Raw genomic sequence first — 27,872 nt, 5'->3', positions numbered from 1 at the left:
TTCCCCCCATATTTGGTCCACTTTTGCCTCCAGACAAATATGTTGATTTACACTGAGAATCTTTAAATAATAAAATTCTCACAAATAACTAGCTTTTAGCTTGGTTTTCTAATATCACACATAGTATTTTTTTTTAATAACAAATGACTTTGTCCTCTCTTATTGTGCCATGTTTCTTCTTCGGCGTTTCCCCATCTGATCTCAGGATTGTTATTCACTGCTCCTTGCTTTGACGTCACGTATTTGAAGCACCTTGGGAAATGTAATTGTGCGCTCCGCTTTTGAGGGTGTATGAGGACATTTTCTAACATGTGGGCCGATGGCACCCCCTGGCATTCGCAATAGAAATTACACTTAAAAATGGTTTAGTATATAGGTTTAAATATGCAGGAAGCAAATCTATTGTGAGTTCAAACTTGCGCCATTTATGGGAGAAACAAAGGCCAAAACCAGGCACATATTTTGGGAGCCCACACGCTGCAGGATACGTCGAAGGTTACGATTCAAGGACGACAGGCTTCAGTGGTTAACATGCATTTATACACAACAGAAAGCGTCTGCTGACCAATACAAGACGGCTGGCTGACACACCAGAACCAGTTGCTCGGATAAAAATACAAATTTTAAAAATTATTTATAATATGATACAAGGATATTTGTGCAACAGGGGTCGTGAGATCTGTACAATATGAACATCAGTCTGAAAAAGTCAACCTGAAATTGAGCTGCTGCAAACTAGCAAACTACCAGCTTTATGATAAAAAAAAAACAAACAAACTGCTCGTATACAATGACTGTAAATGATTACATATTTATATAAAGTGCAAGAGGAATTAAGCACATTCAGTGAAGTCTGAAGCGCTTGACTGAGAGTAAACACCACTGGTCTTATGGCCGACGTACAATCTTTAAGACTTGGCTTGGACTTGGATCAGCGACAGAATATAAACTGCTATAAAAGTTCATGAAAGGGTAACTGGTCTGTGCGATACATGGAATCTTACAAATATAGTGAGCATGATGACTGTTACCTAAAAACCTCATTGTTTGTACAATTATAAATACACTTCTCCCTACATTGAAGCATAGCACCACGACACCTTGTTTTTTTTTTCTTTGTTTGTTTTCTGAACATTATGAAGTGAGATCACCTGATATAAATGGGTGCCAGCGAGAATCCTGTCAACTCTCTGAGGAATATGGCATCGATACGATATAAGAAAATATATGCATTGTTAGTGACTAGAGTACATGCTTTGTTTATAATTCAATTTTTACTGCTTTCAGTTCAATAAATGTCCATGGTTATAAAAAGCTTGTGAGTTCCACATCACAGTTGATTCTCAAGAATGCAGGAGAGCGAAGTGGCACCAGGAGAGTCGTTGTTGCAGCGCCTCCTGGTGTCAAACACGAGCAGCTGCTGGGAGATTATCTAGATCTGCTGGGATCCCTGTTGAGACACGGTGGGGAGTGGTTTAGTGCACAGGAAGTGAACCGTGGCAGACTGATGGAGTCCTTACAGAGTTTGTTCTTTTTCGCTTCCAGCAGTCTGGATTGAGGCGTTTCTGCTCCTCAGCCAGAGCTTTGGCTTCCATGGTGTACAACCTCCTCTCCTCACTCTTCATCTTCTTCCACTTGTCCCCCAGGATGACACTTATGGCTCTGCAGGGAGAGGACACTTTAACAACATGGACTGTCCACTAAAGAAATGAACACTTTTCAACTGTTTGTTCCTCCAACATGAATTTAAATGGCGACACTCCTCTAACAGTGGGTGAGTCAGAAGCAAATATCGGTATTTCACAGTTTATGAGCCCTGAGGCCAAGAGGACCACAGTTTGCGCTTCCCCCAGGCCACAGAGATCCAGCTTGATATTCAGAATTCTCATCAATTCTGTGCAGGGACCACCAAAAGATAGAATATCATTTCAAATAACAGTTTAAAAGTGGGGTTTGAATACATGTAAAGGATTCATTTGACATTTGAAGAGCACATTTTTGCTTCACCTAAACTAGCTGTCAATCAGAAACAACTGTCACTTCACAGGTGTTAGCTAACATACATGGGTTGCCAGGTTAGAATCTAATCCATTTCATCCACTTAGGTCATGCTTCAGCTGGACAAATACGGAAGTTGTCAACATGTTTTTGACAGCAACAAAAAAGCGAATATTCGAAGAGAGATGGGCCAAACTTATCAGAGAGCTGCAAACTCAAGGAGCAGCACAGAGGAATAACTGAAGGGATAGCTTGAAACCAGATGAGGGAAATTGCAACTGGATTTATGCAGCCCTCATGAGGACAAAGCAAAACAATAATTCATCATTCAATACAATTTCACCTCTAAAAACAAACCAGTAGTCTTTTTGTATTTTATGTGACTGTTTTCCTGCCAGTTAGTTGCATCTAAATATTAAATAAAAATGCGCTACTCCTTTAAAGAATCTAATTCAACAATATTTCTTGGATCACAAAATAAATGAATAAATAAACTAGAAAAGCATTCAGAGAGCGCAACCCTCTGCCAAGCCATTAAGGAATGAGCTCATCCCAGAAAATTAAAAGTGATCCCATGTGACTGCCAAAACTGCAGAAAACACACCACAAATGAGCTATTTCAGCACCCACAGATGACAGCATGCCCTGGGAGTGAGATACATGTGGACTGAGTCACGTACATGCAGTTTAGGATGCTTGAAAATCCACTCCTGGATCAAGACGGTGATCTGGATCACTCCCAAAACTGAATCATTTGTCCCATTCCACACACTCCCAGAATATTTCATCCAAATCTGTCCCTAACTTTGCAAGTTATTTTGATCACGGAGAGAAATCCAACAGAAACGTAACTTCCTTGATGGAGGTAAATATAGTGGAAAAATGATTCATAATAAATTGCTTTTTGATAATGTTTACATGTTTGAGCCACATGACCCTAAGCCATCAAATCTGTCTTGAAGATATTCACCACTGGCAAAGATATTCTAATGTTTTTGAGAGATATTGAGAATAATCCAACAAGATATTTTCAGTTACATCAAGGTGTAGTTGCATTGTTTTCCCCCACTTTCATCGTGTTATCTTGAAAAAAAAAATAGCACGTTCTTTTGTTGTTCTGGCTCAGTGGCGCCCCAGAACACCCACTGTATGTAATGTGACCCCTTCGGAAATTGAATGGCTCAACGCTGCTTTAGACCACTGAAGCCAAACTGTTGCCCATCTGACCAAAGTTCTGTTAGCTTACTTGACCAAAATAGAATAATATTCAGCGAAACAGGTTATGAATCGGTTGTTTGGACACTGAAGCATAGCATAGTCCTACGATTCTAATTCAAATGACAAACACAAGCCACAGGCACAAATGTGTCTTCACAAAGGGAAAGGACTCAATCTGAAATACATATCTGATTAGATTTTATTAATTATTTGCAGAGAATCACCTTTTATTTTTTCACACTAAAATGATCAAATTTGAATTGAATATCTACACAAAATGTTTAGATAATCGGTTATTTAGTTCTGTTGCACAGAACAACATGTTTTGTGATTCCATCCTGTTTTTCAAATGGATTTTCCATCCATCAGTTTCATGTTTTGGTTATGAATTCACACTGTATAATGCACATTGAACTGCTGCAGGGAAAACTGTTAAAGTTCATATAAAGTTTATACTTGTTATATATATATATGTGTACTTTCGAAGGATTCATTATTTTTCTCTGTTATTAAATTAATGAAGGAATCGAGTACTGACTCTTGTTTTCCCAGCAGCATTCATTTAAAGGTAAGAAATAAAAATAAAGTGATTATTTAGAATGGGTAATAAAATGAACATACTTCTCCACTCCACCACTAAATGTGGAGCCACTCGAAAGTGTCTGACTTGTGCGCACCTGTTGTCCTTCCCAGGATACATCTGCGTGTACTCCACTCGGTACTTCTTGGCAAAAAGCATGAAGGCATTCATTGGCCGCTTGCATTTAGTGGGTGTGGCACCGCCGGCTGTTCCTGAGGCATGGCTTCGGCCCGACTTGCCACCTGTGGCTTGTGGCGAGGCGGAGCGTTCGAGTTTGTCACAGTCTGGACTTGCAGCGCCACCGCTGGACAGGGAGGTCCTCCGCTGTCGGGCCATGCTGCTGAGTAGATACACGGCCGACGAGTCCAGCGGAGTGAAGTCGTAACTGCAGCAGGACCAAAGATGGTTACGGTTGGAGACATGACACGTTTCCTGCCCGTTTCTCTACATGTCTTAGAGCAGGGGTTCTAAACCTTCTTGATCTTGGGGCCCACCTTTTCCAGGACAAGTAGGTCCGGGGCCCATTCAAGGAATAGAACTAAATCATTGCTGATATCTGATTTCAGAATTACTGACTTCATTTGTGTTCAATAACTATATATGTAAATAAACAGAAACTATGTGAAATGACATGAAACCGTGTGACCAGCGCAAAGACATTTGTCATAGAAAAGTCCAACCAGCAGCAACCAGGTGCATATTCATCAAATTTACTAGAGAAAAAAAAAGACGATTAAAAAAAACTTGTCTTGTCAAACTGTCTAAATAAATTGGAAAAACAGTATGTCATGTATAAAATTCTGAATCAAATAAATACAATAAAACAACGTCTACATACTATAAAATGTTTCCCTTTTCATTAATAAACTCTAAATAAGATAAGTGTAAATGAAAGCATCACCAAAAACAAAAATGTTAAAACAAAAACTGCTCCAACAAGTGAACAGTTTTCACTGTAGGGGGCGCTATCACTTTCTTTATCATTTTTTCTTTTCAAGAACTTCTCCAAACTACCACAGATTTGCAATTGTCAAATGAATTCAGTGACACACAACTGCCACCATATGTGGAAAGTGTTTTAAAACTGAGCGTCTCACAGCCCAGCAGGGTAAAACAAAAAAACTTCTAGCGGCCCCCAACCATGGGCCCCAGCCCTATGTTTAAGAATCGCTGTCTTAACACACTGCCTTAACTTGAACAAGAGGTGCAGGCAGTGCATGAGCCAGTCATTTTTGTTCAAGCAAACCAGAAGTATTCTGACAACAGATTGAGGGCCAAACCCACCTTCTGAAAGTATCAAAGACCACGGAGTCGTCACATTTGATGGCATCTGGGTGATTCGGTGGAAGGCAGACGTCTCCTAGTTGCATCTCATAGCACGGTATCCCATGGTGCACCACAGTAAGGCTTGGATAGAAGGAGGACCATCCTGGAGAGAAATTGCAAACAGGCTGTCACAGTCCAGAACATCAGAGCTGCCCACAAATATCTGTGCTTGTTGAGATAGAAGTGATGAAGGAACCTTTATTTTTGACAAAAAAGGGGTGATCCAGTCGACACTCTGCTGTTACAAGGCCATAATCAGTGAAGTCGGGCTCAAAGGTCAGCTTGAGGACAGCCTGGCCAAAAGATATATTCTCCTCGTGGCTCACCAGCTTGAGTCCGTCTGCACCAAATCGCTGGTGATGGGACCACATGAAGAACAAGTTAGAAAAAGCAAAGCTTTTTGGAAAGATGCAATACACTACCTTGAGAGAGAATGAGGATGACATCATGGTATCATCATCAGAGTCATCATCCGAATCTCTGAGCTCATCGGCTTCCTGCCACTCAACGTTGAAACCACGGTGGAAGCGCAGTCGAGTTCCTGAGTTTCAACCGAAGAAGCAGTGTAGGTTATGATGCAATACTGCAGTGTTAACACTAGGCGTCAGACTTTCTAAAGAGAGTCACACTTTCAGATGAATTCATTCATGATTTATCCTCAACAAGGTAGGGAGCGTGGTATGAAGGTAAAATGGGCGCAAAATGGATTAGTAGTCACAGAGGAGGTGCCGATAAATTATGAGGAGGTGCCGATAAGTATGCGTAACTATACATTTGAAGTCACAAAGGAAAGTACTCTAGGAGTAAATATGTGTACTGGTCGCTGTATGTGCAATGTTAGCAGCTAAGTATTCTTATTGGAGAAGATACGGCTTACATACAGCTTTACATTTTCAATAGAAGCTAAGCTCGCTAACAACCCAGTTTCAAGTCAGCCTCCCCTTCACCGCGATCAAATTAGTTGGATATTGGATATTCAATGGATATTCGCTCAACCATAGACGGTGTTGTTTGCTCTGTCCCCGGAAAGCAGTCGCTGATCTTGGACAAGCTCTCTCAGTGCCAGGTCGAAGTTAGGGGACCATGCACAAATTCTCAGTCATGAAATGATCAATAACGTCAGTGAAAACTTTTGCGCTATTTCATCAATAGCATCTAGGAAAAGTGTTCAAATGAGTCCAAAGTGATTGTAAACAGTCATGACAACAGACACAAGAAACATTAGACTCATTAGTTTTATAACTTTATTGTCATGATTTTGTTATCATTCATATGTTCAGATTTTCAAACTATTTCTTCAATAACGTTCAACCTGAGTCCCTAACTACTTACTACATGACTCATGATGGGTGATACTCATATTACCCATCATACGCCACAACTGACACACTAGACTATGAACAGATGTGATTCAACATTTTTTTATTTATTTATTGTCATAATGTATTGTGCTTTGCTTTCTTAGAACTTGTGTTTGTTTTCTCTTTTTTCTTTTAAATACACAGAATACATTTTTCAACTGTGAAAATCTGAATACAAATATTAACAAAAGCATAACAGTAAAGTAATAAAGCAAAAGTGTCTGTGTATAATGTGTATCACGTCTTCCGACTGGTTACAATCACTTTGGACTCATTTGAACACTTTTCCTAGATGCTATTGATGAAATAGTGCAAAAGATTTCACTGACGTTATTGATCATTTCATGATTGAGAATTTGTGCATGGTCCCCTAACTTTGACCTGACGCTGAGAGAGCTTGTCCAAGATCAGCAACCGCTTTCCGGGGACACAGAGCAAACAACACCGTCTATGGTGGAGCGAATATCCAATATCCAACTAATGTGACCACAGTGAAGGGGAGGCTGACTTGAAACTGGGTTGTTAGCGAGCTTAGCTTCTATTGAAAATGTAAAGCTTCCCGTATCCTAATACTTAGCTGCTAACATTGCACATACAGCGGCCAGTACTCATATTTACTCCGTGGACAGAAGTAGTTTGGTTTTGTCACACCTCAGATTTGTTGCCGGTTCCGGTGCACTCCGAGGCGCTGCAAGCATGAGAACTCTGACTGGCCAGAGTGGCTATCATTTCCCAACAGACCCCGCCTCACAGACCTGCAAGTGCTCAAGTTGGTTTTGCAGCCAATAAACAGTCCAGGAGGAGCAAAAGCGAGAGCGCGCAGAGATTGTGATTTGTGCACTCGCAGCAGTGGATTTGTACACTTGCAAAAAATACATTTGAGGACTTGTAGCTGTTAATTTTTAAATTGCAGGAAAAAACTTCAACAGTGTGGAATTAAATTCTTCGAGTGCTCAACTCCTAGAATACTTTTCTTTGTGACTTCAAGTTTATAGTTACACGTACTCAAACTTATCGCCATCCCCTCTGAGACTACAAATCCATTTTGCACCCATTTTACCGTCATAGCGTGCGCTCAAGAAAATGAAACACACTTTTCAAAGCAAAGCAGATTTTAGTTATGAATGATACAGTTATTATCTCATTCATTTAATTGGTTATACTTTCAGCAGCTTTTAGCTTCAATCACAGAACCATGGACCATAAAGTCCGCCTTAAAATCGACATTTATGATATAGTCTACACCAGTAGGTGTACTAAAACTACTTCTTAAAATTTAGAATGAATAACGGGTTAACAATCGGATAAAGAAAAGCCTTCCTGGACCAGGTCACATGCATACAGTGAGAGGTGAATTATAGCAAACCTTTTAGGAAGCAATGCCAGGCAGTGGAAGGCCAAGTGTGACTCCAGGCCATGTCTTCATCATCGGAAAATGATGATGACATTGAGAAAACGCCAGACTCAGATTCGCTGCTAGCCTGCGCAGCAAACAGAAATATGTCATCCAGGATGCAGTTCAGTTCCTCTGTAGTGAATAATTTCAGGCTACAGAGGTATATGCTAGTGTTCTTCAGGCAGATTACCCTGACACGCCTGCGCTCCCTGAGGTGACATCGGGTAGGGTTGGGGGCGCTACTGGCTAATGGTGGACGTGCATAGGAATGTAAACTGTTGCTGTTGCCAAAGATGTGGACTGGAGATGATCTGGAAATTAAACACAATGCTGGTACATTTATTATTTTCACAACGGGTTAGGTGTCAATGAAAAATGCGTGAAGTTGCTTAGACATGACACACTAGCACTAGTCTGTTCTGCAACACATCATCCAAACATGAATCTCCTCGAAGTCAGAGACGGAAGAGTTCCCTGGTGATTTTACTTTGTTGTGTTTAAAACATGACCTTTCATAGCAAAAAAAATTCACAGTGAGTAACAACACATAAAATCTATAACATCAAACTGTTTACATTTAAGATACACTGATACTTGTTGGCAATATTTTCCCAAACCAAAGGTGTTCCATCCCATGTTTATAACTTATACCACAGTTGCAGTTTTAGTTCTTACCATTAATAACACTAGTCAGATTCATTTAAAAAAAAAATCCAAACCTCTTGTGTGGGACGTCTTTCAGAAGTGGGCTCTGAGGGCTGGTGGCAATATTTGCCAACTCAGCGAGCCAGTTGGTGTTGGTGGAGCTGTCTGGCTCCTGGTGAGAAACACCTGCTGCAACCTGAAACAACCCCAGAGACCTCTGATCTTCCTCCACCTCCTGCAGCTCCGGCATGTCATCTAGCAAAAGGTCAGTTGTAATTAATGATTAATGGCTGCTCACGCTTGCACCTTTGAAAGACACATTATCAGTTTGCTCTCTATTACCATATTCCATGTGGCAAACTGGCGAAGAGGCCAGGTCCTCATGACACTTCAGCGGGTCATAGGACTCGTCCATTATCACTATATGCTTCTGTTTCTTGTTCGCTAACAGCCTGCAGGTTACTCTGCTCCCATCATCGTAGCCTGCCACATCAGCAGCTTCAAATGGAAAGGAAAACACATAATTACACAAACAAGAAAACTGCTGCACAATAGCCACTGGCAAACCTCTAGATTCACAAAGAAATGTAACAACATTTTGAATAAAGTTAATGGTTCTACATGCCTTTTTTTCTTAATGTTCATTGTTCGTTATTACGACATTTTAATCTCCATTCACAGCAATATTGTATTATTTTCTTTTTCTTTAATGATGTTTTTACTGTGTTTATTGCTTGGAGCAGCAATTCCAGCTTGTTCAACATGCATCTGTTACATCATAATAGTCTATTTGGTTTAATCTGGAGCAGGACTGTAACAGTAGACTCACTTTCGGCTTCATTTTTTTTTTTAATCCAATCCTCTCAAGTTTGGAAGGAAACTGCTAGTGGAAGGGTGATGGAGAATAGGGGAATCACGTCCAATCTCTCACTCCCTCTTTTCTTTTCACCTCCTAAATCGGGACTGAACACTTCCAACGCTTGCCTGTGCCTATGGCCATAACAGCGTGTAACCTTTTCAGGACAGGTTTTGTTGTACACAGTTTCTGAGGACATGATGCCTTGTTGACAAAATAGCTTTGCTGCACCTGTGAGTCTCTAGAAACTGATCATAGCTATAGGATCAATAAGATGTTATCTTTCCATCATTTCATATTATCTTATAATAAAGGTTTACACATTTTCCTTGATTCATTTTCATATTACAATCAAACATGTTTGTCCATCTCATGATTTTCTATCAAGTATTTTCTTTTGAATGGTTTTAATATTATTAGCCCATGTTTAGCATTTTTAATTTCAACATCCAAGTGTTAATTCCCCCCAAGATTTCCTTCGTAACTGACGTTACTGCAGAATTTAATTCTCATCCTCATCATTTCAATTGTTTATTTACTCATTCATTCGTCGCTATCCGCTTTTGCTGGTCCACCACTGAGTACAGTGACAGTAGGGGAAATAAACAGCGAATCCGACGTCTGATTATCTATAAATCGCATTTCAAAATCAGGTCGAACTACAGATCCTGGAGGTGAGGTGCATTTCAGTGGGCTTCTTTGTCTGCGGATCGGGGAGCCAACGTCAGTGCGGTGTCATGTGACCTGCTGCGTGGAGGCCTTGTTTATAAACTTAGAATGATTTCGCGCATGCGCACCATTCCTCATTCATTCATAGCTGCGCAGCTCCGATGATAAACAGCTGCAATGGCTTTCAAACGGCAGCGACGAAAACTACCTAAATCTGTATAGAAAAAATGCCAAACAAGTTTTATACACTGTGATATTACTCTTCTGTATATACGAAAACACGCGACAGTCGTCAAAAACAAAGCAAAACACGAGCAGTAAATCTTTGAAAGGACGAGTCAGGAATGGTTAACAAAGTCGTTTCGGACACAGACGCAGACTATTTTTTTAAGAGAACAAAACGCGTATTGTGCAAAACAGAACGCTGAAGTAAAGTGTACGGTTGAATGACAGGCCCACTGCTTCCCCCACCTCAAGCAGCAGTGTCCTCATCTCAGACGGTTCGACACTGTAAACAAAAGAATGTCAACAAGTTGAGGCATGACGCAACCTCTCTGTTCCGTTTTAAATGAATGACATGGACAGTTCTTGCAATCTTTTGACGGCGTTACTCGCGAACGGTTGAAGTTCGTCGCCGCGCAGCCTGGTTTTGCCGAAGTAAACTGCCGTCCTTTTTTATCAGCCTGAACAACAAGCCTTATGGCGAGAGAAAAAGACTCGCCACTGAAGCGTGTCGAAAAAAAGCGACTGACAACCTCGAAAACACGACACGTTAGAAGCCCACAGTGTTGAACTTGACATACTTGGTGGCAAATTTAGGTTTTGGTATTTTATTTACACGAAAAAAAGTAGACAACTTCCCACTTACCAGAGCTGTCGCCATCGAGAAACTCTCTGGCATTCACTAGAAGGGTGGGAGTGAATGTTCTCAAAGGCGGTCCATGATTGGTTTAAAAGGACATCCATCAAAATGGTTTGCAATTTCTATTGGCTACTATAGTTGAGAAAAAATATATAAGGCGGGATATAGTTTGTTGATCAACGTTTGATTGGACGAAAGTACACGTCTGTTCTTATTCAGTAACAGCTGATTGGCAATAACAAGAACAATACATGTTCGCGTTTGTCGTTATGTATCGTAAAATCACCGACCAAAACATTTATGACCGTTGAACCGAGCTGGATCGCCATCGACAGTGTGCATACACGACCATGGTCATGCAGCTGTAGGATCATGGGGGTTGTCACTTTGGGTTCCTTCCTCCAGGGAAGTTTAGCAGCAACAGTTAAATGAATAGATCCGTCATGCTTAGCTGACTGCAAACATCTATAACTTGCTTTGCCTTGCTATAAAAACTCAAAGCCCAGGAGCTAAATCTGTCTTGCCAAGTCATTTTATGGTGTCAGCAAGAGACTTAAATACATATATTAAAAGTCCTTATGTTACAAGGCAAAGCAACATTGAGTATTTAATGTACAATAAATGTAACTTTTACCATAGCACAGCAATGCAATCCCATTGTCAACAGGGTTCTGCTGCCAAACTAGATCATCTCCAGTCTATGTCAAAATGAAGATACAGTGTTTCAAGTTTGTCTCTTTGACAAGTGGGACTCATAAATATTGACAGGAAAATATGCTGATGAAAAACAACAGTAAAAAAGATGAGCCATTGAGATCTGCTCTGAATTAATGGCTCTTTAATACATGGAATTTTTGTGGATTCAACTGTTGGCCCCTTGAGTGAGTGAGTGAGTGAGTTTCACACCTGGGAATCTGAGCTAAAGTTTTTCGACCGTATGTTTGCCACTTGTTTTGCGTTTTGTCAACATCAATTTCAACTGTGTCCATCTGTGAAAACATTGAACAAGGTCCAAACATCACAACACCAGACAATGATAGTATAAAAATGTTCTTTATTGACATGAAAATTGGAACATACAGTATTTCCAGCCCCTAGTATGTGAGTTGACTTCCAAAGAATGACCATAACTACCTGCACAAATCAAGTCATGTATATCTTAAACATGAAATAAATGTTAAAATGTTCTCAGCTGCGGCCACAAACCATTTACAGACAACTTTAATTCCCTTTCCTGATCAAAAGGGGGAATAGAGGATGAATGCTTTCACACGGTAGCCATTGTTGGTAGAGGTAGACAGCAATAATGGACTGCTTTGTGAATGCAAATTAAACAGTACAAAAAAAAGGCAAAGTAAGTGTTGAGAAATTGTTAAACTAACCACAGGTGGATTAAGCCCATCAAAAGTGAGAAGAGCTTGAAATACAATGAGTTTGCACACCACGTGTTTTCTTACAAAACTATCAACTATCTCTCTGAAATGTTTTTTTCCTTGCGTTTTTGCGAAAGCATAGTGCCAGGCTAAGAGCCACACGTTTACCAACAATGACACGCTGAGTTATGTATTCTTAAGAGCAACTTTCACATCATGAAAATAAGTGTTGAAATCTACATTCAGTAGAGATGAAACGTGTGATGGATTCCAATCAAAACCATGTTTATTTTCAAGTCGGGGCACACGTACTGTTGATGCCAAAGGAAGTGTTCCTGCCGGTGACAGAAGTGACATAACTACTCACGAGACTATTAATACTGTGGGTTAACTAGAACACTGAAAATGTGAAAATAAATGTTCAATATACAAAAGTCAGACACTTACAGGTAAAATGCACACGTACATATTAAGGTGACGGGGTCGAGGAATCTAAATTATCAAGCTTTTAGCAACTCTGCTTTGGCTTTCTTTACTGCACTCATAACACTCTGTGGCAAAATGTTTCATGTAGTAAACTGACTTAATCGGAATGATGTACCCGGCACACTAATGTTACAATGTATGTTCACATTTTTGTAAGAAAAAAGCTATATAAGTGGTTACAGGGGAAAGAAAAAAAAACCCTTTTATCTTATCCAACAATTTATGGTCCATGGCGTTTATCTCATGCACTGCGTTGCTCAATCTCAATGCTTCTTCCGAACAGCGTCACCAGCTGCTCCTCGTAATTGGCGATGTTTCTCTTCATGATGTCCATGCAGGGTCCCAGCAATCTCTCAAAGGCTTTGACGTCCATGACTGGGGAACACAAATGAACACAATAATCACAGGATATTCCAGTGGTGGTTCACTCCTCCAGGGTTACATAATTTTAACAGATGAAAAGGATGAACAAGAAGGAGAATAAGAAAAAAACATACACAATTATACTTTCACCACGTGGACAGCTAATAGGAGAGGAGTACCGGAATAAAACATTTTTTCTCATGTAAAGCAAAAATTTCAAGAGAAAAATACAGAAAAATTATATGAAAAAGTATAATTACTACAGGAAAAATATGCTGACTAAACCCTGAACTCAATACCCTGAAAATAATCTGCAACCCAATGAGTCAGATTATAGAGGACATCGGAAAAATAAAATCGGGGCAAAGGGGCAATATCTATAGGAGACAATATGTAGTAAATAACAACAACAACAATAATAATAATCATAATAATAATAATGTAGGCAAAACATGCCTGATTCATGAAACACTGGACTCAATTGTTTACAAATATAAATTTCAAAAAGACAAGCCCATTAGCGAGACGTTTTGGTTTCACAAACTAAAATAAAAATTCTAAAGAGAGATAAGAATAAAGAAACATGACGAAATGTACACACTCCAAACCAACTCTAGCACAACACTCATTCAATTAGTACTTTTTATATCACTCTTATATCACAGAAAATAGCATGCATACCTAGCTGGTGTAAATAAACAAGAATAACTGGTAATTTACTTCAACGCCATAATGTATGGGGTTGTTCTTTTTTATGAATCTAAAAAGGATCAGTGTGTTGTGACATTTTTAGGTTCCAAAAATAGAGAGATATGTATGTGATGAATGTTGAATTAAATAATGTGTGACTTCGGTGACTTCGGTTGACCATGTTGTTGTTGGGCAAGTCATCAAAATAAATCAGGGACAATGTTCCATAAATGTTGTTATTCAAGCCAGAGGGAGAACAGTGCAGCTCTCACGGGACCTGGCTTATTTAACACTTTGTTGACTGCACTTCTTTTGGAGTATTTGAACAAGCTTGAAGAGTCACACATGATGAGCACCTTCAGAAAGGTAAACAACCCATCTCAAGGGTCTCGAGCTGAGACTCGGCCTGTGCTGGAGCTGCAGCAATAATTGCACCCCAAATATCTTGCCATAAATAGCTGATCGAAACACAACAACGCATTATTCTGGACTGAATACCTAAGCACTTGACACTTCCCACGGCGTACGCTGAAGCAGCTCTGGGCTTGTTTGTGACCAGCGCCAACTCCCCAAAATACTGCCCCCTGGAGCATCTTGCAATTTCCACCTCTTCATCCTCCTGGTCCTTTTTTGTCTAGGAACAAACAGCAAACACGCAACATCAGATACATAAGCATCACCACGACCAGAAGCAGTGAGACTCACCCTGCTTCTCTTTATGGTGATTCTAACTTGACCAGACTCAACAATGTAGAAGCAGTCGGCTAAATCCCCCTGTTACACAAACATTCAAAGGAAGAATTAACCTGAAATGACTTTTCATCGGTGGGAGCTTCATAACATTCTACTCGTGTCCACAGGTTAAAAATAACTCGCAATAATGTAAGAATGAAGAAAAGATGACGTTAGTTTACCTGAGCAATGATTTGCTGAGCATCGCTATACACTCTGGTGGATATGACGTCCACAACTTTCATTCTCTCTGAAAGCTGTAGGTAAAAGCAAAGGGGATTTAGACAGCAGTAACACCTAACCTGTGTCTTATCAACACGAAGAAAAGGATATGCACCTCTAGAGATGTCAGCAGGGGAAGAGTTTCAATGAAAGCTTCATACAGCCTCCTCTTCTTGGCGTTGTTTTTTACGATTATCCTCCTGAAGGTCAGACGATCCTAGAAGAGAAGAACAAATATATCTATAGGGGAGATTACAAAACCTACTTCAGGCAAGTCTATTTCAGATCTGACACACAGAAAATATCAAAACAGTGGCACTCCGACAAATTCCATAATGCACTGCAACGGTTGACACTACAGGCAAAGGCAAAAGTCTGGATACCAAAGTAAATATCATTGGGAGATGAGTGATGTGTGGGAGACTCGTAACTGATTCAACTATTTCGTATGTTTAATATTTATGTAATGAGTAAACCTGATGATCAAAGACCTACAGAAGGCAGATAAGCATATTGATTATTATTCACAAATAAGTTGAATTTTAGACAGACAACAGTAAAGCAAAAGAGTGAGCCAGAAAACAAAGTGAACCGCCTCTTTACATTGCAATATATACAGTGTACAATAACTCATGTTTGTCCTTAGTCTCTTAGTATTTTGAGATTTGTTTGCTCAGTGGCACTTCAGCCGTATGGGTGTTCCTCCTCAAATATTTGATATTTGAGGCCGTCTGCTTCAGACTGTTCCAGACTGCCGCTGGTTCACTCAAACACACAACAACTATCTGTGGAAAAAAACAGCAGTAACCTGCACAGTCTGTGTTCCCGTGACATAACAGCTTGTTAGCCGCCGTACTTCGAGGACATGAACCTTCCCAACTCATTAATATACAAAGTGCGTCACAGAACCAAAGTACTCTCAGCAGCATCTGTGGCTGGGATGTAGAGGGAAGGATGTTTTGAAAATGATGAGTTAGGTTGAGGTGAAGACACACAACCTCCGTATGTAGCTGCTTTAGACAAACAAAAATATTGTCAGTCAGCCGCAGTTGCTTTTCAAAATAAGGCATGGGGGTTCTATTTTCATCGTATTGAAAATATATGTATTTAAACGGGCCAAATAGAGCGTGATAAATCATGTATGAACATTTTTGCGCTCCAGTGCTCCATTCCAGGGGCTCCTCATTATACAATGTGATGTCACAACCCAAACCTTCATGATGACAGAGACTAAATGAGAACGTGGTGATGGACAAAATAAAGACAAAGATGCAGTACCACACTAGCATGACAACTTTACAGACCTATAAAATTACCAAGAGTGAAACATCATCATAAACTGCTTGAAATTCAACACCCACACAAAGACCACAGATGACCAGGGAGGATGGAGCTCTGTTCAGTTTGAAATAGTTTCACCTGGGGACATGAAGTAAAGTAAAGAGCGTCAATCCCGTCCGAAAGCAACCTTTACTGCACGATGTACTAAGTAAACATCACTGGGAGTTTCACCTTCCATAAAAGGTCCCAGCTCATACTAAGCCAGTGTGAACATAAGGTTAGCTCTCACTGGCTCTAATGTGAGGTAGTGATAACCTGTATCTGAAGCAACCTCACGAGCATGTGATGGTGGTTTTGACTCCTCCCAGTCGACATTTTTCAGCAATAGTATTACCAACATCCCTCAGTGATACTCATCTAATAACACACTTGCTGCAGGAACTGCAGGCGTGACCTCAACAGAGACCAAATATCCTTAACAACATTCAACATTCATACTAACTAGATTTAAAAATGAGAGAGTTCTAAGAAGGAATGTGTTCTTGGCAGTACATCGATACACTCACACTCAGCACACTAGTGATCATCTGCCAACCTGATAATATGTTCAATATAAACAACCGACCCAGAGGTAATAACAGGACACCGAAATAAGATCCTCTGTTTCATAGCCACTAAACGGCTTATGAACGCGAAATCCAATTGTAATACAGTTGACCGACCATGTTCTCGCCTGCTTGTTTACTCACTAGACACCAGAGGGCGCCGGACGAGGTCGCCACTATGGTTGCTGCCCTCGGGGTGTTGTACATCAAGGCTAACTCTCCGAAGCTTCCTCTGTTGTCGTAGCAACCGACCAGCTTCTCTGTGCCTTCAGCACTCATGAAGATGTTGAAAGTCCCACTGGATTAAAATAGAATTATAATCAGAATGAGGAAGTCTGGTGAGATTTAACGCAGCAGACGTTATCGATGATGTTCGCCGAACCTTTCTATGACGTAGAAATTATCTCCATCGTCGTCCTGATCTATAATGTGTTCTTCTTCTATGCAGAACTTCTCAAACATGGCATCCAGCACCTGGGACATCTCCTCCTGCATGATATGAATTCAAAAATAAAAGTATGACAGCAATCAATTTATTATTATTATTAACGTTGACTGTATAAAAAATAATGTCCTTCTCATGACTCCCAGTTTCTCGTGTAGCCAGGGGAACCCGATGGCCCTGCACTAATTTATAGAATAACCTACTTACCGGATCAAGATTCTTGAAAAGAAGAATGTCCCTGCATGCTTCCTGTAGCCTCTGCCTCTGCTCATCTGTTTTTGGGTGGGTGACCTACATGAGGAAATATTCTTGTTAGGTCGATGGAAGGCAGCAGAAGCTTTGCATAAGACGGTTACAAATCCGTGGACGGAAAAAGGCTCGAGTGGGAAGAGTTTTGAACAAATTCAGGGTTTACTCTAGGCTCTTTGTCTTCATCATCTTCATCAGGATTGAAGGCTTCCGCACACACTGTAGAAGAGGCAGAGATCAACGTGTCAGGCCTCTTTTAAAGAAAGACACTTCCACTTTCCTGCGCATAACATTGTGCATTCCTTTTCTATAAAACATGCTCAGCCTTGGGTTAAAAGCCACTGATTACTCAGGCGCACCGGGTTTTGTGCATCAAGCAAGGACATACTTGCAAACCACATGGTAAACGTCAATTTATTCATCGGTTATTGCTAAATTAATCCAGCTTGAATGCCATTTAAAAAATCTTTCAGCTATGCTCTCTGCAAATTTGTGTCATTCATTATTGATAAATCTATCTTATTCTATTTTGTATTTTAAAACAATATTGTTACACTTGTTTCTGTCATTAATCTGGTCCTTTAACTATTATCCCCACCAAGGAGAAGGTTATTATAGTGTTTATCATGCTGCAAGCGAAAATAAATAAATAATAATTGGACACATTTAAATGAAAATTGCAAGAATATTGATAGTGGCACAAGGAACAAATATTGGTGTTGTTCAAAATGACCGTCTGGACCCATGGCTCTTTTGAAGGCATCGCCACACTGTTGATGCTATTCTTCTTCATTCTCAACGTATCTCGGTTGCTAAAGCGAGTTCAGGGCATCACTGCCCCCTATGGGCCAAATCACTTCATTTGAAAATCACAATACGGAAGAGGAGGAGCTCAAGGTCTATGCTCTCTGAGCAGTTCCAAAAATAAGTCAGTTATGCACAACTATATTTTTCGTTCTCTCTCATATTATTCTGTAAATGAATATAACAAAGAAAGTAATATTTGAAATATTATTTATGTGCATATTTCATGCTCAATATTTGTTTTCCTAACCATAGAGTTATGTAGCAAAACACAGACTCATAACATATAATTTTCAGTGTAATGAACTGGGTTTAGATGAGACAGTTTTCCTTCTCATATATAATTCACTTCATCTGTCCTAGATTTAGAATCTCAGAAAAGTCAAACTCACCAGATGCCCTTCTGATGTATCTGTTGATAACCGGGGCTGCAAAAGCAAGAAGGTACACATCAACAAGAACGAACCTCAGAGCATCGGCAGCATGGTGCTTCAGTCATTCACGTTTTTGGTTTAATAATGAGAAAGTTACTCATGTAAACGTCACATAGAGTGTCCAGCCTTGGATCGTTTGAGCACTTAGTGTTTCTCATACAGACAAAAATAATAATTAATACTGAGCATTTGTGGTTAAATCCACAAGAGGTGTCGATGGGAGTGTGAACTGACAATTGTCACATCATCAACAGGGAAGTGGGCAGCGTTCACATGCATTACATGACAGGAAAGCATTCACACTTGCGGGTTCTTGAATCCACACGTTTTTTTTTTTCAGGCTTTTCTGCTTGATGACCAGTGATACAGTAAGAGGATATTGTGAAGCGAATGATGGCTGAGTTGTGATATTTTTGAGGTATAATGTGGCTATATGGCAGAGCTATTATGTACTTCATGTTTACGTACACAAAGTTGAGTTATCCAGTGGACATCGAGGAATATCACTCTGGTGGCATTTGTTTCCAAACCATAACTGAGAAGGTTAAACCACAAATACAAGCCATTGAGGTGGGTCTTTCAAACAGTCATCAAACAGAGACTCGGGGTAGAGCAGCAGCAGTTGTACAAGCTTTTACAAGATTAGGATTCCTTAAGGAAGCTGGTCATCTAGCAACAACAAAGGACATTTCATTGCATTTGAAAAAGTAAAACACAGCTACTATTGATCATATTATTTGCTCACAATATATGACAATAAATACTACTACTAAGATCTGACCTTCTAACAAGCCTTTTAAAAAAACAGCCCGAAACTCTCGCCTTTAACTCAGTCATTCATCCTCAATCCTGAAGCTGGTTAATCCGATCAACAATGTAGCAATAAAGAAATAACTTTTTATTTGAGAGCTGACCCTCACGGCCTCCAGCTGCTTTCATGTGCTTGGCTTCACATGACAGTGAGGTCCATGGCAGTGGAATAAAAGATACCCAGGGCAGGATGTTGCATCCATGAAGAGCCTAGCAACTGCGGGACTTTTCTTAATTGTGTTGATCCTGAAGCATCTGAACACGATTGGACGAGCTCTAATGTCCTCCCGTGAGCACTGCAGCCATCCTGGCAGAACCGGGCTCCTCATTGAGATGCTGTGTCAGAGCCCTGTGTTGCTATGCTACTTACTGCACCAAAATCCTGCTACTGTTGCAAAAGCCCTGACCCGGGGTTACACAGGCACCTCACTCTATCACCGTCACATGCGATGTTTCAATCACACAAGTGCGAGACAAACCGATGTGTTTATAAAGGAAGCAACACCGGCCTGTGTCAGGCCTGGAATAAGAGCATCCTGTTGAATTGGGGCAGAAAATATGTTTCAATTGAGCTTTTATTGAGGGAGATAAAGACGCTTGTAAAAGCATCTGTGTGACCATGGACGGTGAATGACAGCAGTGGCGGTGGATGGAGCGTCCATACACACAGAACCACGTCAACAAAAAATCCACAGTTCCATCATAAAACGTCAGATATCATGTCTACCTAAGAACTCGTCGTCATCGTCGTCATCCTCCTCTCCGTTCTCCGAGTCGATCTGCATGGCCTCGTCCAGGAAAATGACCGCTTTCCCGGGTCTTTGGGCGGAATTCTGCTCATTGCCAAAGGAGGCCTCGGTGCTCTCGCTGTCCTTCAGCTGGGTGAAATACTGCAGGGCGAACTCGAGCAGATCCCTGGGCTGATTCCTCAACACTTCCACGGTAAAGCTCTGCAACAGCTCCGTCAGTCCTTCAGGGATTTCTATACTCATTCCTGTTGTCAATCTATGGATGAGGACAAAGCCGCCTGCGTGTTCTTTAAAAAAAAAACGAAACCTGAAGGACGAGGTCCGTTAGATGTAGACGGGGTTTTAAATATAAGTCCTGTGATCGGCGTGATGCAAAGTGGCCGCCAGCAAAGCAGCCACCGCTCCGACTGGCTTTCTTCAATGAAAATGGCTCTGGGTTTTTAGTCCAAGCATCTTCTGCTGCTTCTGGCTACAGGAAACCCACGCATGTGACCCGCGTTTCCATGGCAACCACCTATCCAGAGATTGCGTATGAGCAGCAGCAGTGGAGCCACAGAGCGGTCGCCAAATACAAATGATGGGAAACAGAAAGAGTGACGCGCCAGCGAGCGAGTGACTAATGTCACTGCACTGCAAGAACACGACGGCGGCTCTGAATTCGAGCAAGTCACGGACCATGGTTTCATGTCGAATCACGCACGGCCAAACGTCGATCATAAATATTGTTGTGCTTTTGATGGTGGTTCGTTGTTTTTCAGGCGGAGACCTGCAGTTTGCCAGGATGAGGATCAGCTCCTCTATGTTCTGCACAACGGCCAGAAACGAGATTCCGCTCTGTCCAGGCAGGACGTTAAGAATCTGGGGATCTTGTTCCCAAGTGAGGGAAAGACGGGGTGAGTGGTCGGATTTAACATCCATCGGAAGATGCCGCCTGTCTTTTGTAATCATTTCCGGTCACGTGACTGGCCACCTGCTGTCCGCTTGAGCACATTGCAATGCATAAACTTTTTTTTTCTTTATCTTGAACATATCAAATAAAAATACTGTCCTCTATCAAGGATAAGAGCGTTTGAAATTCAGATATATGAATTAAAATGCTTTGGTTAAATGGCAGCCAGTCGACATCAGGAGGAACTGCAAAGGGGTCCGGAGGTGAAGATGGATTATGGTTTGATATGTAAAAAGTTAAGCCCTGGGTCTGTCGAGTGGGCTCCATCCAAAAAGATATTTTTTAAAAGAATTTATGGGGACCTTCAAGAAGCACGGAGATGGCTGTAATAAAATCTAGAGGTCAGCATTCTTTCTGATGGCCATCTACTGGTATTGTACACATTTGTCATATTCATGGAATTAGATTGTATTTAAGAAAATGATTTTAAACATTTCAGCATCTGCTTAAGTTTGGAAGAGGAATAGATTAACTTCAAAGGAGGCCAAATGCTTCATGTGTTCCCGACCTGGAGTCATGTTCAACCTCAACACTTTGTCAGAAAGTCGAGTTAAAACACATGTTATTTTTTCCAGGAAACATTTATTCGATCAAGAGACAGGATCGCATCTTTCCATAGACAGGTCAGTTAAATATTAACAAATTTACAGTCATGAGGAATGTAATAAAAAAAAAAAAAAAAAACGAAATAAACAAAGCGCTGTTTAAAAAACCCCAACCCAAGATAACATCAACTTCATGGACGCATTTGTTACAAACTCATGATTCAGTGTTTTTACAGCTCATCTTTGTCTGTGGTTGTCTGCAAGAGAAAACAGAAGACATTAGCCAGGAACTGACTTCAAAGTTTCACAGTATAACAGACTCACCGTTTCTTCATTATCCTCATCGATAATTTCCTCTTCATCATCATCAGCAGCATCCTCCTCAGCTGCCTCTTCTGGCTCTTCCTCGGGTTCTTCTTCAATCTGAGGGACAAATTTATGGATTAAAATCTACTGGACACAGTGCAAAGAAACTGATGCTTTGATACACAACGAGAGTGCTCCACCAACTTGGATCATAAAAAATGCCAAGAAAAAAAAAAAAGCTTACTGCATATTTTTATTTTACCAAATTAAAAACAGGAATGTTGAATCCCTCCATTGACAACTTCACCTGTTCGTCCAGAGGAACGTTCATGCTGAGTCGGAGCATGCGCTCTATCCGGTCCCCATAAGCTTTTGTATCAGCCAGCTGGTATCCAGAACGGAGTGTTGCCGTCTCAAACAGAATCTCGGCTAGATCGGCAGCAGTCTGATCCTCAGCATCGTCCTATGTAAACAGAAGCAATTGAACTATTAAATCTGCTTATTGAACAAACAGCACTTTGGAAATCACATTGCACATGTTCAACAAATATCACTCAGGAATACTCACATTGACTCGCTTGAGCATTTGTTTAACCAGTGGATGTTTGGGGTTGATTTCTAAGGTTTTCTTCTGGCTGGCATAGTAACTGAAAGAGACGTGTTCCAGTCAGATAAACGTGTACACTGGATTAAATCTCGCAGCACATGCTGTAGTGCCAGAAATAAACTCACTTTGTTGAAATATCTTTTCCTGTCTGGTAGGCCTGAGCCTTCATGATCCTCTCCATGTTTCCTGACCAGCCGTACTGACTGGCAACCAGAGCACAGGGGGAGTTGGTCAACCTCTGAGAGAGCACTGCTTTCTCGATCTGTAGTCATGACATGGCAAATACGACGTTAGTTTATTAAAAACACTGACAACCACAGATGAAACCAAGAGGCCAGAGACCAGATGAATGTACCTTGTCCTTCAGAGCTTTGTCCTTCAGCCAAGTTGTGAGGGGCTCATACTCCTTCTCTAGTGCCTCCCTCTTCTCTTTAGCCTTGTCGCTCTCGTCAAATTTGACTCCCTCCTTTGCCACGTTCTGGAAGCGTTTGCCATCAAACTCTGGAAGTGCCTGGATGCAGTACTCATCCACAGGCTCTGTCAGGTAGACCACTTCGTAGCCCTTCTTCAGCAGGCGTTCCACAAATGGAGAAGCCTCAGCCTGCAAGGATTTACATACATTAATACTGCTACAGCACTTCTCCACCTCTCACAATTTCAATGTCTCACCTCCTTCCTGCTGGTTCCAGCCATGAAGTAGATCTTATCCTGCTTCTCCTTCATGCGCTCCACGTACTGCTCGAGCCCAGACAGCTCAGTGTCGCTGTGGGAGGTCTGGAAACGGAGGAGCTTGGCCAAACGGGTCCTGTTGGAGTGATCCTCGATGACACCGAGCTTGATGTTGGTGCCGAACTCTTTCCAGAACTTCTCATTGTACTGTTCCTCGGCAATCTTCTTGATCATGTCGAGAGTCTTGCGCACAAGTTTCTTGCGGATAACCTGACCAAAAGAGGGAAAAAAAAAGCCTAAATATTTTTCAACACAAAGACAGATTACAGCGATATTTGAAGACTGACCTTCAGCAGTTTGTGCTGCTGCAGAGTTTCTCTTGACACGTTCAAAGGAAGATCATCAGAATCAACCTGAACATGGGGGGGATAGGTTAAACATAATCCATTATTTTCATTTCAAGAGAAAAACAAAAACTCACCACTCCCTTGACAAAGTTCAAATACTTGGGCATCATGTCATTAAAGTCATCAGTGATGAAAACTCGTCGGACAAACAGCTGTGAAGGCAGAGAACAAGGAATTAGAATGTCATTGTTTGAAATGCTTCTATACTAATGCTTTGCTTTCAAACATCTACAGTCAGGGTCTGACGTTGCAAAAACAATGGAATAACACAAGACTCAGGGCTTCCCGCGATTTTTTTTTTTTTTTAATCAAGGTTGTGCTGGAGTGTGTAGCTAGTAATTTCATACAAAGAGCCATGAAGTGGAAAAACAAAATCACTAACTGCAAGAGATAATGTGCAATAACATCTGGAATGTGACAACTTCAGATAAGTTGAAAGTGTAGTTATTGGTGTTCAATTGAAGGGAGGAAGCAGGTAGCTGCGGCTGCCTTAAACCTTGAGACTGTACATATGTAAATAAACATTGCATTTGTGTAACTGGGACAAAATCATGAGACAAGACTATGCCCCATTGAATATTTAAGATAAGACCTCTCACTAGGACCAATTCTATTCAACCGCATGTCAAGAAATGTCCATATGCCACTCAGAAATTCTATTAAAAAGACCCTCTACAACAAAATGAGAATTGAGTTTGAAACAAAACAAACCTTGATGTAGTCGTTCTTTTTGGATCCGTATTCGTCGAAGAGTCCACGAGGAGCAGACGTGGGCACAAACAGGATGGACTTGAAGGTAACCTCACCCTCAGCTGTGAAGTGAATGTGGGCTAAAGGATCATCGCTATCCTGAGATGATTTAAAAAAAAAAAAAAAGATTCCCAAGTGAGTCAGTGGCACATAGATCAGATACTGCAGTGAACAGCGAATCAGCAATGTACCAACCTTAGAGAAGGTTTTGTAGAAAGCCTTGTATTCATCTTCTTCAACCTCCTTTGCTGGTCTCTGCCAGATTGGCTTGATATCGTTCATCAGCTCCCAGTCCCACACAGTCTTCTCAACCTACAAACAAAAGTCGCTGTCAGGTTGTACAAAAGAAAACTTTGATGGGAATCATTGAAGTGAGTTTTCTCTCTCACATAAAAATACTACAGTAGTTTTTTTAGATCAGATTACGGCATAAAAATGGGGGGAAAAAACTGAACTATATTCCAGTGAGATGTTCCCACCTTCTTGGTCTTTGGTTTGTCTTTGTCATCTTCCTCCTCCTCTACCTCAGCCTCATCTTCAGCAGCCTCCTTCTCTGGCTCTTCTGCTGCCTCAGCATCATCTTCAATGGGCTCCTCAACTGTCTCAGTCTGATGAACATTCAAAATAAACATTTAGCAGTCATGTAATGCAGCCTTGTCAGACAATGCACATATTATGGAAACATACCTTGCTAGCCCAAACGTAGATGGGGAAGTTGATGAACTGGGAATACTTCTTGACAAGGTTCTTGATGGTCTCCAGCTCCAGGTAATCAGATGCCTCTTCTTTCATGACCAGACTGAAAGCACAGAAGTTGACATTGTTACTTGAATGGAATAGAGCAAAACGTATTCTGATGTCATGTAAACTCACGTGATGGTGGTTCCTCTGCCAAGGGTGTCCCCACGGGGGTCCTCAATGACTGAGAACTGATTGGAGTCAGACTCCCAGATGTGCTGAGTGCCATTGTTGTGCTTGGACGTGACAATGACTTTGTCTGCCACAAGGAAAGCCGAGTAGAAGCCCACACCAAACTGGCCGATCAACTCCGAAGTGGACTGATCGTCCGACTGCATGTCTGTCATCTTATTGAGGAACTCGCTGGTTCCCGATTTGGCAATGGTACCCAGGTTCTTCACCAGCTCCTCTTTGGTCATTCCAACACCTGTGTCAGTGATGTGCAGCATGTTCTTCTCCTTGTCGGACTGTAGGTGACCATGAAAATGGGTTAGCGATACAGTTATGAACATAATCAGAACCAAAAACTCTCACCTTAATTTTAATGGTCAGCTCTTCGTTGCTGGCCATTGCATCTTCGTTGGTGAGTGACAAGAGGCGGATCTTATCCAGGGCATCTGAAGCGTTGGAAATCAGCTCCCTAAGGAAAATCTGTTCCAAAACAACAACAAACTTAGCTCTCCAAGACAAAATCTTCATACCAAAGCAGTGTGATTTAACCACTTACCTCCTTGTTCTTGTAAAGCGAGTTAATAATCAGCTTCATCATACGGTTGACCTCGGCCTGAAAGGCATGCTTCTCCGACTTTTCTCTGATTTCCTTAATCTGGGCAGCATTCAAGCCATCCAGTTGAATGGCCTCCTCTTCTCTGCAGAAACAGAAGATGAACACCAATGAGAGAGTGACTTCGCAGTCGGGTCCAACACTTGCTCACTAACACAAAACTAGCTCAAATTAAGTCCTAATCTTCCAGCTGCAGCATCACAGCAGCTGGTGTGCATTAGTTGCCATTTGTCCACAGTGGAGGTCATATTGACCTTGCTCTTCTATCCACAGAGGTCCAACAATTCTGGCAGGACAACAGCAGGTCACAACGTTATGAGCGACACTTACCTTTGAACCACCTCATCGTCCGTTTTAGAGCCGTCCCTGCTTTTGCCAATGTCCTCGTCGACTGTCCCATCCACGTCGAGTTCATCCTCAGCTTTAACAGCAGCTACCGAGGGGGAAAAAAGGATGTTGACTTAAACCAAATGCTATGTCCATATAACGGTCGAATAAAAGCTAAGACGGAAGAACCGATGGTTTTATAGACGATTGAATCAGGGCAGTCTTAGCACAGGCTCCTATCAAGACATTAGAAAGTTGTGGAAGGAAAAGTAGAAATAAAAGACAACGTAGCTGCATAAGCATCTGTATCAATTGAAGATAACATGACAGAGACTATTAATTTATATTGGCATTTACAGCCGCAAGACTAGAAAGTCAACTGGACGTTAGCTAGAAAGCTAGCGCTACACGGTAGAACAATACCTGCACCAATAAAGATGTTATATCACTCACCAAACGCCAAAAGCGCAAACAGCAGGCCAACGACCCAGGCTCGTTTCATTTTCGCCTCTAAAGAGTCTTCGCCTCCTCAGACAAAAGCCGGGGTTCAGTGCACGCCGCACCGCTCTCACAGGGAAGAATGACAGGCTACCGCTCCCACCGCAGGAACCCACGCTGCTAAATCTAAGAGGTCTGACCAATGGCAGCGCACCACGCACAACCTTTGACCAATCAGCGACGGGTATACGAGAGACGTAGCCCAATCACATTGTTCTACATATGTCGTTACCCTAAAATCGTGGCCCGACTCTATTGGCTGAAACAGAAGTCGAGAATGAAGGCACACATCACTTCCCCAAAAGTTATATTAGAGCTGTTGCATGCCATGAGGTTTATTGCCCTCTTCAAGACCATCCCTTTGTCTGCATTGTACTCTAAATGCATTTAAAACACATCCCATTTTGCGTTATTGGAGCCAATACAACGATCTGATATTATGCTTATATTTAGCTCTCTGCCAAGAGAAAGCACGTTGTCTGCATTGTACTCTAAATACATTTTGTGTCATTGGAACCAATACAACAATCCCATATTATATTTATATTCAGCTCTCCACCAAGAAAAAGCACTTAGGCGTGAGTCATAAATGGCACAACCGGACTCAGACTTTGTTTCAACAGGAAGTAGGTTTCAATAGATAATAGTCACATTGTAGTGAGTTAGTAGTACTGTTTTGTCACATTAACAAGACACAATTTATATTCCATCATAACCATCACTCTTAACTAAACTTAAACCCAATTAGTCCTCATCCTCAGACTGAGGCTTAAACTTGGCCCGAAGCACCTGACTAAGCAAACTGTCCTCACAAGGCGGAGTTTTGCCAAGAATTGGTCCTCATAAGAATAGATTGCCCACCACCACCGCCAACACACACACCTAAATTCTAACTGATCACCACTTTTTGATAGATGTTTGATGTTGAAACTGTTCATACAACCAGATTGCCGTTGCAGTGCAGTAACCTCAGCTCTCAATCTTGCTTACCGCTATTGAAAGATTTCCTGTCCTCTTTCAGGAAAATCTGGTCGCCATGGCTGTCACAGTAGTTTATTATAATAGTGTTGATTTAAGTCGGATTTTGTTTGAAACTACACGTTGCACTGATCTCCTATCTATTGGTCCTATCTATTGG

At 41.3% G+C, this 27,872-nt stretch overlaps 2 protein-coding genes across 2 annotated transcripts; both read right to left on the bottom strand.

Moving 5' to 3' along the window:
• Window positions 1-518: 518 nt before the first annotated feature.
• Window positions 519-10,956, bottom strand: hbp1 (HMG-box transcription factor 1). Its single transcript, XM_053886646.1, has 11 exons — window positions 10,918-10,956; window positions 8,867-9,022; window positions 8,599-8,779; window positions 8,070-8,190; window positions 7,850-7,964; window positions 5,545-5,663; window positions 5,319-5,475; window positions 5,081-5,225; window positions 3,894-4,181; window positions 1,521-1,662; window positions 519-1,450 (listed from the first exon to the last, which is right to left on the bottom strand). Exons 2-11 carry the CDS (start codon window positions 8,937-8,939, stop codon window positions 1,433-1,435), a joined length of 1,359 nt encoding a protein of 452 aa, XP_053742621.1. The 5' UTR covers window positions 8,940-9,022; window positions 10,918-10,956; the 3' UTR covers window positions 519-1,432.
• A 1,013-nt stretch (window positions 10,957-11,969) lies between these two features.
• Window positions 11,970-26,837, bottom strand: hsp90b1 (heat shock protein 90, beta (grp94), member 1). Its single transcript, XM_053885234.1, has 28 exons — window positions 26,690-26,837; window positions 26,240-26,342; window positions 25,853-25,994; window positions 25,660-25,776; window positions 25,261-25,592; window positions 25,075-25,186; window positions 24,867-24,995; window positions 24,583-24,699; window positions 24,349-24,486; window positions 23,712-23,789; window positions 23,578-23,643; window positions 23,231-23,500; window positions 22,917-23,162; window positions 22,687-22,823; window positions 22,523-22,601; window positions 22,262-22,417; window positions 21,969-22,071; window positions 20,133-20,432; window positions 18,554-18,589; window positions 17,524-17,576; window positions 17,316-17,399; window positions 17,046-17,152; window positions 16,808-16,961; window positions 14,893-14,994; window positions 14,738-14,812; window positions 14,529-14,597; window positions 14,322-14,457; window positions 11,970-13,145 (listed from the first exon to the last, which is right to left on the bottom strand). The coding sequence occupies exons 1-28, from the start codon at window positions 26,736-26,738 to the stop codon at window positions 13,012-13,014; spliced, it is 3,624 nt and encodes a 1,207-aa protein (XP_053741209.1). The 5' UTR covers window positions 26,739-26,837; the 3' UTR covers window positions 11,970-13,011.
• Between the last annotated feature and the right edge of the window lie 1,035 nt (window positions 26,838-27,872).

Source organism: Synchiropus splendidus, chromosome 14 (genome assembly GCF_027744825.2).
Source record: "Synchiropus splendidus isolate RoL2022-P1 chromosome 14, RoL_Sspl_1.0, whole genome shotgun sequence".
NCBI classification, from domain to species: Eukaryota; Metazoa; Chordata; class Actinopteri; order Syngnathiformes; family Callionymidae; genus Synchiropus; species Synchiropus splendidus.
The sequence above is the reverse complement of the archived record's forward strand: the minus strand, read 5'-3'. Positions and strand labels throughout refer to the sequence as shown.